A 19,946-nucleotide genomic window follows, 5' to 3' on the forward strand; every position below is an offset into this window, starting at 1 on the left:
ATTGGCAGATTCACAGATTGATACATGCCATATGCAATATGTACTCTAATTTTGGAGCATTGACGTGATTTGCTGCTAAGAATGCCCTGCTTTTCTGTCATTAAAAATTTTAGATGGAATTTCTTTTCTTAGTTGTTCATATACATCTTTTCATAGTAATTTAATGGATTGGTACTGTTCAGGACTGCAGAATTGATCACAAACCCAGGTTTAGATTTTGTTTTGGCAGGGTCTTTTGTTGACGATGTGCAGACAGTTCCAAGTTGATGGCTTCGAGGCATGTCTCCGGAAATGCTACTGGTAAGCAACCTCCATGATGTGTTACAATATTGAGGTGTTCTTTTTCTTGTACTATAATATTTATTTGTTCACTTTCATAGTATTCATTATGATAGATCTTGTGATTTTCTCTAATATATACGTTTATAGCATTTTTGTTTACATATTTGGGTTTTTGTCTTAATGGTTCATGTTAAAAAAAAATTCTAGGTTATTGCGAATGTACTAATCAGGTTTTGTATGTTTACTTTCATGCATAAAACCTTTTGGGGCTCTATGTCAAAATCAAGCAGTTGAAAAAATATTGTTCCTAAATTGAAATTTTGCGATGGTTTTCAACTGTTCCTAAATTTAAAATTTAAAGACTTCAAAACAGTTCATAAATTGAGAATTTGTGACAGTTTTCAACCGTTCCTAATTTTTTGTGATGCCACTATTAAAAACCGTTTCTAAATGATTTAGGAACGTGTTTCAACAAGAAACGAAAGGTATTTGATTTGGGAATTATCTTATTCAATCATAATCAAGAAAGAACATATAGAGTAATCATCAAGTTTATTTATTTTGAATTCATTTACATCCTTCTGTTTCCCTTGATTCTAAGATAGAATATAAAAAGTACAAATTTGAATATCGAAAGTGGTAACTTTTTGGCTTGTGATTTGTTCATCTCATTGAGAGGAATATTGTATGGATGTGATCATCTTGTATTTTCTTCTTCAACTCATAACCATGGCTCTGAATTGAAGAAAAGTTGGCCTGCTCCAATAATTTTAACAGTATTTCAAGTCTTTGATATTAATCCACGCGCAACAATATGTTGCACGGGACGACGTAATGGAAGAACTTCATTTCTTCTTCTCCTCTTCCTTCTCTTCGGAATACCTTTAAGGTCTTTGTCTTCTCTAGAGCTTTGATCTTCTTCGTCGTCTTCGTTGTTTTCCGAATGACAAGGGAAGGGGTATTTATAGGCCTCCACACGTGCGAACCCTCGATCTCCGTGTTGTGGGGCCCACTTCTCACAATATCTCAGCCATCTGAACCACCTTGATCAAACGGTCATTGCGCGGTCCTGCACAACCAATGTCAGTGTTGTGCGGACGACTTAATTATCTTTGTAAGACTAAACATTGTGAGGATAGGAGACAATACATGTCATGTGCTTGGATGCACCAAAATCAAAATACCAAGGAGACCAGGGAGTTAGAACCTGACAGTCCACCAACAAATAAGGTTTGCACGATCTATTGGATCATATATGGAGAAAGATGTCCACCAATAGAGGGAGTAGCTAAATCATTAGTAGACGAGTCCTTAGATGCAATGAAGTAAGCCTTTTTCATCATTCATTATTCTTCTTTTTTCTACATTCATGTATGCTATTGCCACGAATCCTGAAATACGTACAGAGAGGACTATCTTTTCAAGTCGTTATGAGATAACCAAATTTCTTGCACGAATTACTTTTGATATGAGGTATGTCATGTTTTCCTAATGCAAAAGTAAATGGCAAAAGAACTATATTGAAAGGTGTAGGAATCTAGGGCAAACTAGAAAAGAGCTTTGAGACATTGTGTAATATCCTGGAATTTTGATATTTTATGGATTTTCAAAAATCCTTGAATTTTTTTGCTATAGTTAGCTTACGTTATCACTTATTGACCCTTAACGCTCGAGGTGATCCTATATGCACGTGGTACCGGTAAATCACCGCATAAATCCAATTAATCAACCATAGAAAGCCAATGAATCTGCCCGATCACTTAAACATCAAGTTTAGCCTAGTGATTTGTTCACATAGGGCCCAAATCTATTTAACATATTACTGGTTAATCAAGACAACCGCATCGAAATAAAGGCCCACCAAAAGGTGATATAACTAGGGGTCGGATCTTAACTAACAAACCAAACTGACCCAATTATCCTTTTAGACTAAGAATCAATGGTTTATGATGATTCTGATCGAATTGCCATTTTTGCTAGTTGTAAATAGGCCATACTATGAACTTAGCTAATCTAAACCCTAACCATTGTACACAAGAAATATAGCTCCCAAATTCATTCTGGAAATGTCTTGATTATCTAAAGAAGTTCTAAATCACTCATTAGTGGGCCAGTAAACCCAAGACTATAGAAAGACGTTTCTCTTAGTGGGCTTGACGTCCATCGTGAGACATTGAGCCAAGATTATGTCTCAAATCGCACAACTTGGACTTACAAGATCAGTGCATGAGATGTGTAAATATTCCTAAAATTAATCAAGAACTTAAGTTAATTCTCTGTTCCGAGTCTCTGCCCAAGCTGTGGCTTTTGGGCCATTGGATCATTACCAATTTTAGGACAATAACATAGAGTAATGTCATACACAGATTCGTATAGTCGTGGGCCCGATTGATGGTCATGACTGTTGAACTGACTTCTGATCATACTTGTCGATCGGTGCATCCAAATGGCGGGCCAACCATGTCCATGAGTAAAGCATTAATGGAGCCAACTATCCTACGGTGGGTGTTGACTCCTACGCCCCATGGTGGCCCCCAAAGGTTGGAAACACCTTCCCCTAGGGCTAGTATAACAAAAACTTAGCCCTTGAGGCCATTGGCACTAATTCTGGTCTTATAAATAAAGATTTTAGGGGCATTCCTTACCCCATCCGATTTTTCCATAGAAGAAGAGAGAGAGAGAGAGAGAGAGAGAGAGAGAGAGAGAGAGAGCTTGGGATGTGAGGATTGGTGAACCTCCACCCTCTCATCCCCCTCTATAGCCACTTTGCCGCTTGTGCTCTAATATAGTCTTTTGAGATAGATTTTTTAGTCCTTATAATGGTTTGTATAATTGTTTAGGCTTTGGTGGATTTTTCCTATAACCCTAATCTATGAGCGCTTTGAGTTGGGCGAATCATTACAAATGTGTAGACCATTATCTCTAGGTTATCTTTTATCGACCATTTAGTGTCTCAGTCAATTATTAGTTGCTTGTAGATGAATTTGTACATGTTAATATGCTAATATTTTATTTTTTTCCTATAATCTATTAATTGGATATGGATGCTCACATATTTGATTAAATGTCTAAGTGGTGAAATGTGTTGCTTTGTCGATGCTCACATGCTTGATTTAATGCTTAAGTGATTGTATTACTTTATGTATACTCACATATTTGATTTAATGCGTTAGTGAACATAGTACCGTATGGATGCTTACATGTTCAATGAAATGCCTAAATGGTTGTGTAGTGGAACGTATACTATAGTTGCATAATATAGTATTTAGTTTATAATGATAATTAAGATTGCTACGATGTTGGGTCAATTGGCTAACCACCTGAACTAAAGGGGTGCCCTGAGTTAGGATAGCCACCCTAGGGCTTGTTCGATCGACCCAGGTTGAATACGGATAACCGACAGTAGCTGAACTACACGGAATGCTTGCACCCAATTCCGGTTGCATCGGGGATCTCTCAGGTCAATCAAATTAGTCTACTAGCTAATTGATCGTGTATGTTCACAATGTATGACACAACCAAATTGAATTTAGGATATCTCGTTCCTAATGGATGAGTTCATTCATGACCGTTAGTGCGATACGATCCCACTAATACTCATGAGCTGGGTATGGTAGTATAGGACACCGTGTCTGATCTGTCGGCCTATACTGAGGTGACGAGCCTCCCCGTAGTGACTAGTGAGTACTAATAGAGGTGATAGATCATTGTTCGAACGGCTCCCGTCAAATTACTCGACCGATAGTTCCGTGTCAGAGTACCGTTCGAACGACCCGGACGTGAATGGAATTAGCGATTTAGTTTTATGTGACAAGCTTGCACCTTAGAACCAAGTGATCATACTTGCTGTTTGGGTGACGACCCATGCCAGGGTGATCCTCACACCTTTGGATATCGTGTCATACTTTTAGAATAGTTGATTTGTGAGGTAAACTGGTAATACATAAATTTGGATCAAGGGACACTGATGAGTAGCCACTACGTGCCGCAATGAGACACATGATCCAAATAAGGACCCATGATATAACATCGGTATCATAACTTTGCCATTCTGTTGTATGAATTATAATCAATAATCACTTGGGTAATCATATATACTATAGGATAAATTGCGATTTAGCGTTTGAGTCGCTTGTGAGGGAGTGTTGACATTTGCGAAATGGGCATTGAAGTCGCTCATAAGGGAGTGTTGGCATTCGCGAAATAGGCATTAAAGTCGCTTGTGAGCGAGTCTTAGATTGTAAGGTGTATACATCATTTTATAATCTCATTTGTGCATTTAATAAGAGTATTTATGAATTGTTTGAATTCTTGTTATATTATTATATGCACTAGTTGGCTTAATAACCTGTGTAACTTAGAACTAATGAAACTACTGAGTTAGCTACTCACTCCCACCTGGGTTAGTGTTTTAAAACACCAACTAGGCAATATTATTAATGCAGGTACTAGTGAGACCTTGTATGGGTAGACAAAGATTGGATTGTGCCGTTGTCACTATGTTTTAGAGGATAGAGCGAAAACTTAAAACTTTGCACTTTAATCATCTTATGTATGTATAGTTTGATTTGTATAATCTCCATTTGAATACACATCACTTTTAAAATGTATTATGACTGTTGGTCCTATATTTATTGATTTTTGTTATTTTTATCTCACATTTGATCTGCAATTTGAATTGTGTTACTCTGATTGCTCACGTGTGAAGTGAATGTAAATTTGAATGAGATCACACGTGCATGTTCATTTAGTTAACACCGGAGAACTCAGCATTGGGGTCTCTGTACTAGGCTGCCGAATTTTGGGGCATTATACACTGTTCTTCTGCCAATAAGTCAAACATAACAACAGTCATGGCGGAAAGTGGACTGCGGTTGAGTAAAACCACTCGACAATGTTCAAACTCGTGGCGTAGTTTCATAAGAAATTATCGAACATGAATGCACTCACGCATGTTCTGAAAAGATGTTGACATCATTTGTTAGAAACTCATGATCCACCATTGACATCTCAGTCCAAATAGTCACAATTGTATTGTCCAATCAGCTTGTGTGATTTTAGGCAAGTCTTGCTCTAGTCGAAACAACCGAGCATCATTGCTCAGTTGATAGATCATTTTTAAATGATCTCACATTGCCTTGGTTGTCTGATGAGGAGTGAGGCTGGTAATAATAGTTCTATCAACCAATCTAAAATCCATGTAATAAATTTCCCATTCTTCATTTTCTACTAAGAGGGGTCTTTGGGATTATTCGTTGTATGTATAGGATCGATGCCCTCGAGTATGCTCCGTAATCCTCATCCTTTGATGAAATATAAAGAATATATATGCTAAGACTAGGCTTATCTTATGTTAGAATAAGCAAAAATATAAATGTAATGTAAGGAAGATAGGTTTGTGTTTGATGCGAGGCTCAGTAGCCTTGTGAAGTCTTCAGCATTGTGAAATATTTGGATGATTGGCTATGGAATTCTTATTGATTCTTACACGCTAGTGTAGCATATTGTATATGGTCACGCATACAAGAGAGACTCTCACTTATTCGGATCGTGCATTGGCTGAAATCCTATGTTACCGGACTCCTGTATATGAAGGTTGCTAATTAAAGTCGTTACGTAACTTGGCTTTGGTATCCATAGAAAGTACTTTTAGTATTACTATAACATTTAATGCTAGATAAAGACGTGGTTTGATAGAATTTTGACATTTAATGCTGAGAGAGAAAGACACTTGCTTTAATAAGACTCTTAGCTTTTGCGGATGATACTTTTGATAGAACTCTAGCATTTAATACTTTATCATGTGCATATTTATAACTCTTCCTCTTAAGTTTGATCTACACCACATATGACCTAATTACATGGCACCTTTTGGACAATTCAATTTGACCGCACTGGATCAAGTGTGAACAATGCTCTCGATACACGAGTAAGATATCGTTCAATATTTAACACGTAGTGCCAACACATGACGGTATGTCATTGGTCCATGTAAAAATGAGTGTAAATAAGGGCACGAGCCATAAACGAGGCAAATCCAAAGCACGAGTGGACCACCTCACAGAAAGTCGTGGAACAATATGCCCACATTTGAAACCTTCTTAGGGCCCACTATGATGTTTATTTACCATCTAACATGTTCGTAAGGTCATAAATACCCTGATAAAGGGAATACACAAATATCATTTTGATCCAAAACTTCAAAGGCCTTGAGAATTTTTCAAAGTTAGCTTCTGTGGTGTGGTCCACTCGAGAAAAGACATTGTTCAATTTTGCAATCATGTACTAAAATAAGTTGGTAAAATGGATTGCTAGCATAGCCAAAACACATGCACTTGGGTGGGTCTGATGGGTCTCACATAATCCTTGCACCACCAAAACGGGAAAGGATGCCCTAAAATTGGGAGCATATTAGGTGTTACTCCCTAGTGGCTGCTATCCTTACTGTGTAATGCCTATCTTGATTAATGTATTGCATATCCATGCCACCCATCCACTGTTTCCACTCATTTTACGACTTTATTCCAAAACTTAAGTTGATCCAAATCTTTGTTGGACCACACCATTGAAAAAAGTAGTGAATGACCATTAAATTTTGTTAAAGCCATAAAGTTTTGTTTCAAGTTGATCTTTGTATCTTCCCTTTATCCATGCCTGTTTGACCTTATCAAGGGGTTAAATGGCAAATAAACATTACAGATCTGCTTAAGGTAGGCCCTCGGAAGCTTTTAATGGTGGGCGTTCAATCATCTCTGTTCCCTGTGGTATCGTCCGCACGAGATTTGAATCGCTCTAAAATCAGATAGAAAGGGTGGATATACAACACATCATAAAGGAGGGCCCCATAGTAAATGTAACACCCACTAACATGTTATCCCTAAAGCTTAATCCGCTCAGCATGGGGACCCAATTATAGAAGAAAAAGAGTATGTTTTGACATGTGGAACTTTAATGGGCCTTACCATGAATGTGTTAGATTTACATTGTCGGTCAATTTTTTTAGACATGATCCAGAAAACAATGCAGATTTATTACTCAAGTGGACCACACCACGAGAAATAATGGGAATTGGATGTCTGTTGTTGAAAACTTCTTAGGGCTAAAGAAAGCTGTCTTCCCTTCATCCAGGTCTATGAGACCTTGCGAACCAGGTAGATGGAAAATAAATGCCAAGGTAGGCCTTAGAAAGGTTTCAACAATAGTAGCTCAATCCCCACTTCTTTGTGTTGTGGCCAACTTGAGATTTGCATTAGAGGTTCATACCCTAAAATGGCTGAATAAAATTGATAGACGCAGATATAGTGCATGCCATAAAAGTTACACACGGAAAACATTCGGTTGATGCTTTATGCAATCGGGAGAATTGGAAGTTTGTATATGTATTTTTATTTTAAATTTTTGTTTTTGTTCCTGTCCGGGGGAGGATTTCCTGTCCCACCTTTGGTAGAAAGTTTCTCAAAAGCTAGATGGGGCTCATTATTATGTTTGTGAGAATTTGAACTCATACATCCATTTTTAGAGCTAATTTTGGAGTATGCCATGCAAAATCAAGCTGGTCTAAAAATCAAGTGAGCAACATGAGATGAAAAGTGGGATTGAACCGTCACGGTTAAAACATTCATATGATCATGTATCAGTTATTTTATTTATTTATTTTTTGTATTTTCCATTCATCCGAGCCGTGAATGACCTATGAAGAAGGGTTTGGAGCCTACATAAACATCAAGATGGAGCTCAAGAAGATTTCAACTATACCCATTACTTTTTGCCATTTTCCCTGTTGTGTGGCCTCCCTGGGTTTTGGATCTACCTAATTTTTTGTGGCATATGGTAAAATGAAATCACAAAACATATGGATGGTGTGGATTTCACACAAACATCACGGTGGGCCCCACCCAGCTTCCAACGTCTGGCAATGGCTTTTTTGCAAGGGGGCCAACCTGATGTATGAATTTTATCCACACCATCCATTCATGTTTACATATCATTTTAGATTATGAACTTAAAATAATAAAACATCCAAGGCTCAAATGAATCACAAAGTGGGGATTAAATTCCTACCGTTGAAAAGTTCTCAAGGGCCACGCAAGTTTTGGATTAAGATGATATTTGTTGTTTGACTTCATCCAAGTGTATATGACCATGTCAACAGGTTAGATGGTAAATAAACAATACTGTGGACCTTAAAATGCATTCACTGGTGGGCATCCTTAGTACCGATGCTTCTAATCGTGTGGTCCACTTAAGAATTAGATCTTTTTTTTTTTTAATTTCAGTGCTCTAAAATGATATGGAAAAATAGGTGGACGGTGTGGATAAAATACATACATCACTGTGGCCCCTCAGTGGCCCTTGGAACCTCTGCCTGTCAACAGGTGGGGTAGTACATAATCCGCGCGCCGTCCGTTTTTGTTGGCTGACGTGGACAAATAAAAAGAGAAGGCACAGGAATTCTCTGTGCCTTCAACACAGACGATCCGCACGGCCCAAAGCCCTAATGACGTCTCCCGCCTGTTTTATGCCCAAAGCTCTAATAACGTCTCCCGCCCACAGCAGATAGAGAGAGAGAGGGAGAGGAGAGGAGAGGAGAGAAATGGGTGCGATAGAGAGAGAAAGAACGATAATGGAAATGAAGGCGGAGGAGCTGTTGAAGGAGGTCCGCCTCCAACCTTTCACCCCAAAAGCTGCTACAGCCATTGAAAAAGCCATTTCTGCCATTTCAGAAGCTATTGAAAACATCCCCCAACACTACTCTACCATCAACGTTCGTAATCTTTCTTTCCTTTTCTTTTAATTTTTATTTTACTTCTATACGTGTTTGTGTATGTTAAATTTTATTTTACTTCTATGTGTATATATACACACGTGTGTGTACATATACGTAGATACATACATACATACGTATACATATATGTACATACGAGTATATATACACACGTATATGTGCGTGCTTGCCTGGGGAAATGGTACTATGAGATCGACAGCTCCGTGGGCCCCACTGTGATCTATGTTAGGGGTCGTTTGGATGCCTGTTAAGTCTTTAAGTAGTAATCTGATTACAGATAATCAGATTACATGGGTTGTTTGGATGGGTGTATTTTCCTGTAATGGGATTACATGCTGTAATATGAAACATGGCAAAAGGGCATGTTTCAGATTATAGGTAAACAGATTACAGGCAACGCATCTATTTTTTGAAACTTTTTGATGTAGGGAGAATTGAGGCGTGGCTTCAGCATTCCCACCCTCCCCTTCTTCCAACGGCTGGACCCATAGTTCAATGATATAGATCATCGTACATTTATGGCACATTGTATATGGCGCCCATTGTACACGTGGGCCCACTGCATCCTCTCTATGTGTATTGTTCACCAATGTTCAAGGAATTAATGGTCTTGATTTGACCCATTGTACATATGGGGCCATCCAACTACAAAATGATTAAGTAAAAAAGGAATTAGTAGGCCCATTTTTGTGGCCCGCCAAATGATTGGTTTAGTATAAAGTGTAACTACGTGCTTTATTGAAATGGGCTTATCCCAATGATCGATCTTAAATAAAGACTTTACATGTCATTTGATAATTTTTAAAGAATTTACCACTCCAAGCCTTGTCGTGCGTGAATACCCAATTATAAACTATAAACAAACAGGTTATCCAAACTGGACGGATTGTAAACATCGGATTACAACTTAAAAATTTTACAGGCATGCAAATGACCCCTTAGACATCCACATCGTGCTTTTGGTGGGTCCCCACTAGGTAATGGGATATCCAAAAAAGTAGTCGTATCTGGAACTCAGGTGTGTCACACTATCTAAAATTGTATGAAAACATGCCTAAAACATCTAAAAGCACTTGGTGGGGGCCCACTTGAGTTTTAGATATGGCTGAAACTTGGTGTGACCCCTCATCTAAGTGGGACACACAATGGATGGGCAGGATGTCTGAACCACATCTCAATGGGCCCTACAAATGATCATGAAGGCTTCAATGAGTGGGTATTCGCTCTCAACTGTTGTCTGTGGTGTGGCCAACCTAAGTCATGGATTGACCTGATTTTTAGGCCTGTGGCAGGCAGATATTAAATTGTGCTATTTTGGTGCATGAATGCATAGATTCAAGAAATAGAGAAGGAAAGAAAAGAGTGGTGTGTAAATTAAACATTGAAAAGGCCTACGACCACGTTGATTGGGGGTATCTTAAGGACATGTTGAGTAGGATCAGATGCGGGAGCAAATAGATCCAGTGGATTCGAGAATGTGTTTCTTTGGCGTGTTTCTTAGTTTTGGTTAAACGGATTGCCTAAGTGTTTCTTTAAAACTTCGAGGGGACTAGGGCAAGGTGATTTGCTTTAACAATTCTTGTTTGTAGTGGTAGCAGAAGCCCTTAGCAGAATGTTATTAAAAGCCAAGATGCATATCTTATTTTTGGATTCAAAGGTTCATGAGGAGGGGTTAGGATAACTTAGAATATATGGATGATACAATTCTATTTTGTGATGTAGAGTTGTCAATGGTTGACAATTTAAGGAAAATATGGGTGCTATGCGGTAGTCTTCGATCTAAAGATAAATGTCCGTAAAAGTGAGATGCTAGGCATTGATTTATCCAATGAGGAAGTTTGGGAGTTCGCAAATGTATTTAGTTGTAGAATCGGTTTTTTTTTTTCCCATCATCCTATTTAAGATGCATCCTCTTTGTGTATCATTCATCTATGTTTAAGGAATTAACGGGTCTCGATTTGACCCATTTAACATGTGGGGTCATCCAACTACAAAAGGATCAACTAAAAAAGGAATTAGTAAGCCCATTTTTGTGGCCCGCCAAATGATTGGTTTAGCATAAGGATCAACTACATGCTTTATTGAGTTGGACTTATTGATGAGGATATCGCGTCACATACACCCTTATGTATGTATCAGAGGAGGAAGCGGGCCACGCTGATTTCCCTGTGGCTAGGCGAGTACTCGTGATCGTGCTGAAGACTCCATGTGCATGTGCGAGTATCTGTAAGACCCCACACTGGGAAGATGCACATGAGCTGTTTAATGGAGTGATCCAGACCATTGGATCAGAGGGACGCGACGATTGGGCCATTGGATCACATGAATCACATGGTCGGGCCATTGATCGTTGATCGTCTACATCGGTTTTAGACTTTATCATATTTTAGGATTTAGTTTTTGATTTTTTTATATTTGGACATATTATGGGTGTTTTAGTTGATTTTATTTAGATTATGGCTATTTTCGTTAAAGCTCACAAGATAGGGGGCTTTTTGTAATTTTTGAAAGTTCTTGGATCTATAAAAAGAAGAGGGCATGTGACGTTTCCCTCATTGAATTTCGTGATAAATAAAGAGAAGCTCTTGCTTTCTTCTCCCATCTTCATGTGATTTGAAGATACTTCCATGTGATTTGGAAAGAAGATTGGTGCGAGGTTAATCTCCATCAACGGATGTACGAGGTCTCCATCTATCCCCACACCATCTTCTATTTTCTTCCCCACCCAGTTATTCTTTTCAGGTTCTTAATTCTCCCATCTCAAATCTTCGTTTTCTCTAAAACCTAACTTTCCCATACCCATCCACAAACCAAACCCTAACCCTAAACCTAAAATCCCTAACTTTCCCCAAATTACCCAAACCCTAATTTTTACCTTAGGACGTATTAGGTTTTCTATTTTAAAATAGACAATACCCTATGCTAATTGGATGTCCCTACATCCATTAGATCCTAGTTTCGTTTTATTTAATGATCTTATATTACGATGTTCGTAGCTGAGGCCAGGATTACGCATGATTTTCTTTTGATTTTCATGATATTTGTGATGGATATAGTGACATTTGTGTTTTTTTGTTAAATACCTTAATTCGGTTATCCGATCTCACATGTTACTTAGTTCATGCATCGGTCCTACATCACTTATCTTAATGATTGATCTTAAATAAAGACTTTATATGATGGGCCAAGCGCTGTTTTATTTGGGTTACACACCCGCTCACACTCTTGCTGCAAAGTTTGCACATTATTTGCTGTCTACTCCCACCTTTCCTTACTCCATACATCCACCCTACATCTTCATTCTCATTTCTAGCCATCCCCAACAAATACAATTATACAACATATGCACTAACTACATGGCCTCAAACACCACAAATGATAAAGAAAATGTGTTATCAATTTGCATCAACTAAGAAACTAAGCATATGAAATTGAAATTGAAGCAACGAAGAAATTTGCATCTCCCTAGACATGCATCACATATTTACATTTCAAGTTACAACTTTCAACATATTTTTAAAAAACAATTAACAAAAAAAATTGAAATTGAAGAAAACTAGACATAATATTAAACAACCCCCCTAAAAAAAAAAAAAAAAAAAAAAAAAAACACTTTATTTCCAATCAAATCTGATGTAGATTTGATCGAAAATGCCTCCCCTCTTTAGATTTGTGATCAGATTTAAATAAATTCTGAAATTTATAGAATTTTCGACATAATATTAAACATCCTTCTCAATCTCTCCACTCTCATGAATTATCAACCTAAGGTACCGAAAGTGGTCATTTTGGGAAACTTCGTGGTCAACAATCTTAACAAATTCCTTGTTGCCACTCCTATTGTTACTAAAATTGCACTTCATATTCTCTGTTTTAGTTGGACTAATTTTAATGTCTTTAGATTCTATAGCACCCTTCACCCTCCCTTGCCTTGTCCGTCAAAACTATGTCATTTGCAAACAACATACACCATGGGCTCTCTTCCTGCAAATGCCTAGTTAACTTGTCCATAACCAATGGAAAAAGTTTTGCGTTCAATGCTGACACCTGGTGCAAGCCTACAATAATTGGGAACTCACTTGTCAATCCACTAGTAGTCCTCACCTTTGTTACTGCTCTCTTACATATATCCTTAATCATTATCAGTGTTTGAATTATCTCCGATATTATCTCCCGCTCAGCGATACCAATAACACTGGTAGCGATATCGTTGACGCTGGTAGTATCAGAAATTCTCGATATTCGCAATGTATCACTAAGTATCGCCAACGTGTCAATGTCGCTAATGTAATCGCCAATATTTTCAACTATATAAATTCTAGGTGTTGCTTATATTGCCAATGTATCAATATCGCCTATGTATCACCAATATTTTTGATTATGTAAATTCTAGGTAATGTTTGCATCATAAGTGTATCGACGATATTTCAATAATATCGCCAACGTATTGATATCATCAAAATTTTATTTGTTAGAAAAAAATTTATTTCAATTTTTTTTCATGGGCACATGGTTGTATGTAGTGTTCAATTTGTCATTGATAATATTGGTAATATTTCGATATTATCGATATCGCAACATGCGTGATATTGAGACCACAATCTTTCGTTTCTTTTTCAATTGTTGATGATTTCTTGGTGAAATATCACATGTTGTTGATATTTTGCAATATCGATGGATGTTTGGATGGTTAAATAGGCTGGATGGGATGGTTGGACTGATTTCTTACAACAACAGATGCTCTTAAGGCCCCATTAAATGGAAACTTGTTATGCACGCATTCTTTTTGCCTTTTTTTTAGAATTTGTTTATTTATTTATTATTATTATTTTTAAATTTCTAAATATGCAAATGTATACATTTTAACATCTCCTGAAGTTTCGTTGGAAATTCTATGATTTTCCCCATGTTTCCCTGCATTTCCGGTTATCAATGATATTATCGGCAATATCAATATTGTTTCTGTATCCTTGGCCAACGAAACTTGTAGCAATACCGATACTTCAAACACTGATCAGTATCGATATATTCTCTTGAAACTACTTTCTTTCTCAATACCCACTAGATTAACTGTCTAGGGATTCTATCATAAGCTTTCTCTAAGTCAATAAAGACCACATGGAGATCCTTTCTCCTTTCCCTATATTTCTCCTTCAACGAAGTTTTGGAACTGTGTGATAGTTGGCTAATTCTTTCATTTTGATCAGGCACATCAGATGAATGAATTAGATGACATAAAGTTTATAAACAGCACAATGGGCCCTACGCAAAACTGATGGTTGACATGTCCACCCCAACTGTTTCCTGTGGTGTGGCTACCTAAGTTTTGGATCCTCGTGATTTTTTGGTTCTAGGGTGACCATGAGACAACTTAAGTGGGCTCTCATGAAAGTTCTGCCCCCATGCTTGACCTATGTGAGGTATGTTAGCATGGTTGAAAAAATTGTGACTGATTGTCCACATGTGCACACATATTCAGATTCCTGGTGGCGGATGATAGTGAGTAATTTTCATGGTATTGAAAGAGTATTTTGCGCATGAAAGAGTCCTTAAAAGAGCTCTATGCCCTTTTATGTAGTAGTATAGATATATATGAGAATTAAAACGCTGAAACTCCTACTCAATTGATTGTGATGCTTGTGCAGGAAGCTGCTCCCGGTATTGCCCGTGACCTCCTCTCCTCCTCCTCCGATAAAGATAAAACAATTGGCTTGACCTTCAAGAAGCCTGTTTCCTTGGAAATAGTCGGCAGTTACGCTATTGGATGCATCACTAAACCACACTCAAATGTCGATATCCTACTCCGCATGCCCCGGGTATGCACTCCATCCTCATTGCTATCTCTTGGTTATTCTTAGTACATGCACGCTTTCAAATTGCTTTTCTTTCTTTCTAATTCTATTGTAATTGCCTACTACTTACATGCCAGGAGTGCTTCCATGAGAAAGACTACTTGAACTATCGGTATCATGCCAAAAGATGTCTCTACCTTTGTATCATCAAGAGGCACCTTAAATCCTGTCCTGCCATTCGCACCATCAAATGGTCGACCTTTCACAACGAGGCTCGGAAGCCTGTTCTGATTCTATATCCAGGTTCGTTGCTATACCTCCATTCCTTTTTCCATGTTTTCTTTATACCCGAGTTGAGATAGTAGAGCATCATCCAACAACACATGATTTCTGTATACTTTGGCCTTGTCCATTGACAAATTAGTTATTCACTTGTTAAAGGAAAAGAAGAACTTGGCATAATGCATCACTCTCTCTGTTACTTGCCATTCTAGGAAGCTTATATTTACATTTTATTTTCTCTCGCAAGTTATATTTCTCTGGCTGTTAAACATTTTTTTTTTTTATCTAGCTGTTCTCCATCTTCATTAACAGGCAAAATTTTTTTGTCCCAGTTAGTAAATTCTTTTTTTGAGCCAATTAGTTAGTATTGAAGAACCCAATTAAATTCTCCGTAGGAGTTCTTGATAAGAAAATAAAACAACCAAGCACTAACCTGCCCTCACTTTTTTCCCTTAACATGAAAAATTCTGAGCATAGCTTTTCGGAAAAATTCAATAAAAAATTCAATAATTTACTCGACCAACTCAGGATTCTCAATCCAGTGCTTTAGGTGTGTGACCAAATTCATGAAGATTCTGTTCTAGTGCTAAATTGAGTTTTAAGTAGATTTGCACCCTGTCAAGTCAAAGTTGAATATCGAGATTTTAAACATTCAGTCAAAGTTCTTCTGGCATGTTGGGTTTTGCTGTAACATTTGACAGGAGAGTGGAGGCTGACATTATCTTCTTTTGATTTAGCAGATCTAGAGCTTGCTGAACCTTTTGAAGTTTTCATAAGGTTAATTCCGACTGCTGCTTCCTTATTTAGCATTTCAAAGCTGAACTTGGGACGAAACAACATTCGTGCATTAAATCAAGGTAACATCTGAGCAAATGCTCGTTTGAATTAATCCTCTTAAGTTGTCTGATTGACGTGTCTTATTCTCAATGGAAAGGGAGCATTCCGAAGCCTACGCCCAAGTACAATAGCAGCATTTTGGAAGATATGTTCTTAGAGGAGAATGCAGCGTTTGTGAAAGAAACTTTCCTTGAATGGAGGGATCTTGGGGATGCTTTAGTTTTGCTCAAAGTACGTTTCAAGTTCCTGCAAGGATATTGGTGGTTGGTTTCATAACAACTTTTGGTAGAACACCATTTCTCAAGTATCGCATGACCTTATGCTCATTAATTTGGTAGATGTGGAATTTTTGTCACTTGATCAAATTACTAATTCTGAGTTAAATGCATATTTTGTAGAGAAGCTCTTAAGTCCAACCAATTGGACCGCAAATTATGGTCAGCCCAATGGCTAAATTCCAACCTATCATGTGCACCCGGCATTTTTTTTTTTTTAGGATGACTATTTATTGATAAAGTGGCAAAAGTCAAAAGAATATAAAGAATAAAAGAAAACAAAAACAGTGAACACCACCCAAGCAACAAGCCACTACAAAAAACTACCCACACCTAACGGCCTCAGCTTAAGGGGAAGTTGCTATCCACTGTAAAATATAAGATCTTGTTGTGAAGAACACCTCTGTCAGATTGCCGCGAACATCCTGGAAGCATCTAAAATTTTGTTCCTTCCATATAGCCCACAACCCAATTAGAAGAAACAGCCTCCATTCCTTACTACCTAGACTACCCTGACCTCCACCATGCCATTGCCTGTACAAGTCTTCAATAGACTTAGGGAAGACCCAATAGACATTGAGAAGCTGCAAAATACTAGCCCACACCTCCCTTGAGAAGGGATAGTGCATAAAAAGATGGCACACTGATTCCTCATCTTGGCAACGCAATGGACAAGCATTGATGATTAAGAGACCTTTCTTTCTCAAATTGTCCAATGTCAAGTGTCAACACTATTGCAACCCATTAACCAAATAAAAGCTGCCACCTTAGAGGGTGCGCCATAGGACCAAAGAAATAGTGTGTGCGCTTGTCACCACCACCATTCCCTCCACTTTGGCCTTTTGAATTGAAAGCAAAGCGTGGAAGGACCTCACCGAGAACTTCCTGGATTTATCTTCAAGTCATCGCACCGAATCCCCCCCCCTCCGAAGTAGAGATCCCCACTAATTGATTTAGAAGTGCCAACAATTCCTGAAATTCGTCCTCAAGAAGGTCCCTTCTACATAAAGGAGTCTAAACCCCGCAATTCTTGACAATAGAAAAACAGCTTTTGTTAAGACTTGGGTATAGATCTTGCAAAGACTAATCACCCAACCACACATCTTTCCAAAATCTCACCCTCGCCCCATCCCCCACCCCAAAGCCCACCCTTGTAATGACTACTTCTTTAAGCATCAAAATATGCTTTCACACACCTGAAGCTTTATGCATGAATGGGCTATTGGGCCACTAACCTACTTGGTCCATCCCATACTTTCTAGCTATGACCTCCTTCCAAAGACCCCTCTCCTTCGCTTTGAATTTCCATATCCACTTCTTTAGTAAAGCTTCATTCATAGACCCCAAAGAATGGATACCCCCCACCCTCTTCAGGTCTACAGAAATCGATGAAATTTTCTCTTTGCCTTCCCACCTTGCCAAAAAAGGTTACTTCTTAACTTCTCGAATTTGTCTAACACCCATTTTGGACACCTAAAGAGAGAGAAAATATAAAGGAAGATTTGATAGCTCCTCTTTAATAAGCACGATTTTGCCCCCCCAAAGACAATTACCTGCTTTTCCAAACTAACAACTTCCTCTTGAATCTTTAAGGGAGGTATTGGCTTCTCGGGGGGGTGGATTCGCTTCTGGAAAGACGTGTGGTTAGTTTAGGGCCTGCTCTTGGCTGAATTCACTAGGTTGGCTAGGCTTTCTTCGTGTGTGGACATTCTCATCGCTTGCTGCTTCGCTTTTTCAGGCTCTGAGGTAGTTTGATCTCCTCCTTGTAGAAGACACTTAACGGACGAGGAGGTTTATGACTTTGCTTGGCTTTTTTCTCGGATTCATAACGTATTCTCCTCGACTAATGTGAAGGACAAAACGATGTGGAGAATGGAGAAGTTGGGTTGGTTCTCAGTTGGCTCCAACAATTTGGTTGCCCAGCCTTCTGTGGGTACGTGTAGTGGCCACATTGCCTTTGTTCCACACTGCCACTCCCAAGGTTACAGCCTTTGCTTGGTTGGTGAGTAGGAGCTAGGTTCTCACCATTGATACCTTTAAAAGAGATCAACGGCTATTCCAAATATTTGCAGTTTGTGCATGCAAGACATGGAGTCTGTGAACCACTTGTTCATCCACTGCCCCTTTGCTACAGTTGTTTGGGAGAGTTTCTTTGGTCTCTTCAGGTTGTTGTGGGTGATGCCGGGGGCCATTGAGGACCTGTTTCTCTTGTGGCACGGGGATGCGATGGGGAAGAAAGGTAGGGTGATGTGGAGGCTTGCTCTATTGGCTGGTCTGTGGGCTCTCTGGGGAGAAAGAAACTCACGGTGTCTTCAGAACCTGAGTGGGTAGTTTGCTGATGTCTTTAGAAGGGTGAAATCAGATGTCACGGAATCGGCCTCATGCTTAAAGGCTCTTGATCAGTGTATTTCTCTTTTCTAATTGGGATTTTTGGCCTTTTGGCCTTCTTATCTTTTATTTTAAAAGATTTTTGGCCTTCCTATCTTCTTGTAGCCTTTTGGGCGCTCTTTTTCTTAATTAAAAAAATTACGATACTAAATTTGTAGAGAATTTAGAGATTGCCCATTATTGAAGCATGTCTATATGCTTCTCTTGCAGGCATAAACCTATTAAATTAGACTCATAGGTTTGTAAACTAAAGATAAAAAACAAGTTGGAAATGTCCATGGGTTTGTTGATTAAGGATGCTAATTGCATTAGCTATTTTTTCTTTTCTGAGAAGCAACAACATTTTATTAAAAAGCCACAAAACGGACAAAGAATACAACCCCCGCCTATGAGCTTAGACAATAGAACCACCTATGGCAACCTTTACATGAATCGCCCAATTCAGCACAAAACTCTTGACTTTACAGATGACCTCTTCTATACTCCCTAATTAATTCCTAAAACATTACCCATTACGGGCTCCCCACAACACCCAAAAAACCGCCATTAAAAGTAATCTCCATATAGACTTTCTAGCTTTGCCAACTCCACCACCGCGCCATTCCCAAAATTAGCTCGGAAACAAACTTTGGCATAGCCCAATCCACGTTCATGGCATTGAAGAAATGATACCAAACGCTCTGGGCAAAGGAGCAATGGATGAAAAGGTGGTCAATTGACTCCTCATTAGCCATACACATCAAACAAATATTTGACAACACAAGGGATCTCTTCTGAAGATTATCTATTATAAGAACTCTCTTTCGACCCAGGAGCCAAACAAAAACTGCCACTTGAGGAGGAGCTCCGTAGAACCAAAAGTGAAATGGGTGGGGCGGGCTAGACTGCGGGGGAGTTTCTGAAATCAGCTCAAACAAAGATTTCACTGAAAATTGTCAAGGTGATGCCTTGATCAGAACATCGAATCAACTTCGAGGACCTCAGGCTGAACATGACTAAGGAATCCCAAAAGCTCAAAAATCTCATTTATCTCATCTTCCATTAAGTTCCTTTTACAAGGCAGGGCCCATGCCACCGATCGCTCAACAATAGAGAAACAATCTACCATTCTAATCGACCTATCTGGAGTAAGACGAGCAATCCTTGTGAAGAGATGTTGGAGTTTATGAACATCACACCAACGATCGGTCTAGAAACGAATATGGTTAACCCTTCCAAGCTTTTACCTTCACATTAAGTGCTTTATACTAGCCACGTCTTTCCAAATCGTTGACGCTCGATACATTGAGGAATTTCTCATGAACC

The 19,946-nt window shown here is 38.6% G+C and overlaps 1 protein-coding gene across 2 annotated transcripts in view; it reads left to right on the forward strand.

Moving 5' to 3' along the window:
• The first annotated feature begins 8,760 nt into the window (after window positions 1–8,760).
• Window positions 8,761–19,946, forward strand: part of LOC131255639 (uncharacterized) — a 68,724-nt gene continuing 57,538 nt past the window's right edge. The window contains exons 1-5 of one of the 2 annotated variants that reach the window (XM_058256406.1): window positions 8,761–9,046; window positions 14,713–14,883; window positions 14,997–15,162; window positions 15,879–15,998; window positions 16,076–16,209. In XM_058256406.1, coding sequence (XP_058112389.1) covers window positions 8,876–9,046; window positions 14,713–14,883; window positions 14,997–15,162; window positions 15,879–15,998; window positions 16,076–16,209 — 762 coding nt within the window. In that variant the 5' untranslated portion in view covers window positions 8,761–8,875. The remainder of the gene's footprint in view (window positions 9,047–14,712; window positions 14,884–14,996; window positions 15,163–15,878; window positions 15,999–16,075; window positions 16,210–19,946) is intronic. The other variant, XM_058256405.1, reaches the window with a different exon arrangement.

Source organism: Magnolia sinica, chromosome 9, assembly GCF_029962835.1.
Source record: "Magnolia sinica isolate HGM2019 chromosome 9, MsV1, whole genome shotgun sequence".
NCBI lineage: Eukaryota > Viridiplantae > Streptophyta > Magnoliopsida > Magnoliales > Magnoliaceae > Magnolia > Magnolia sinica.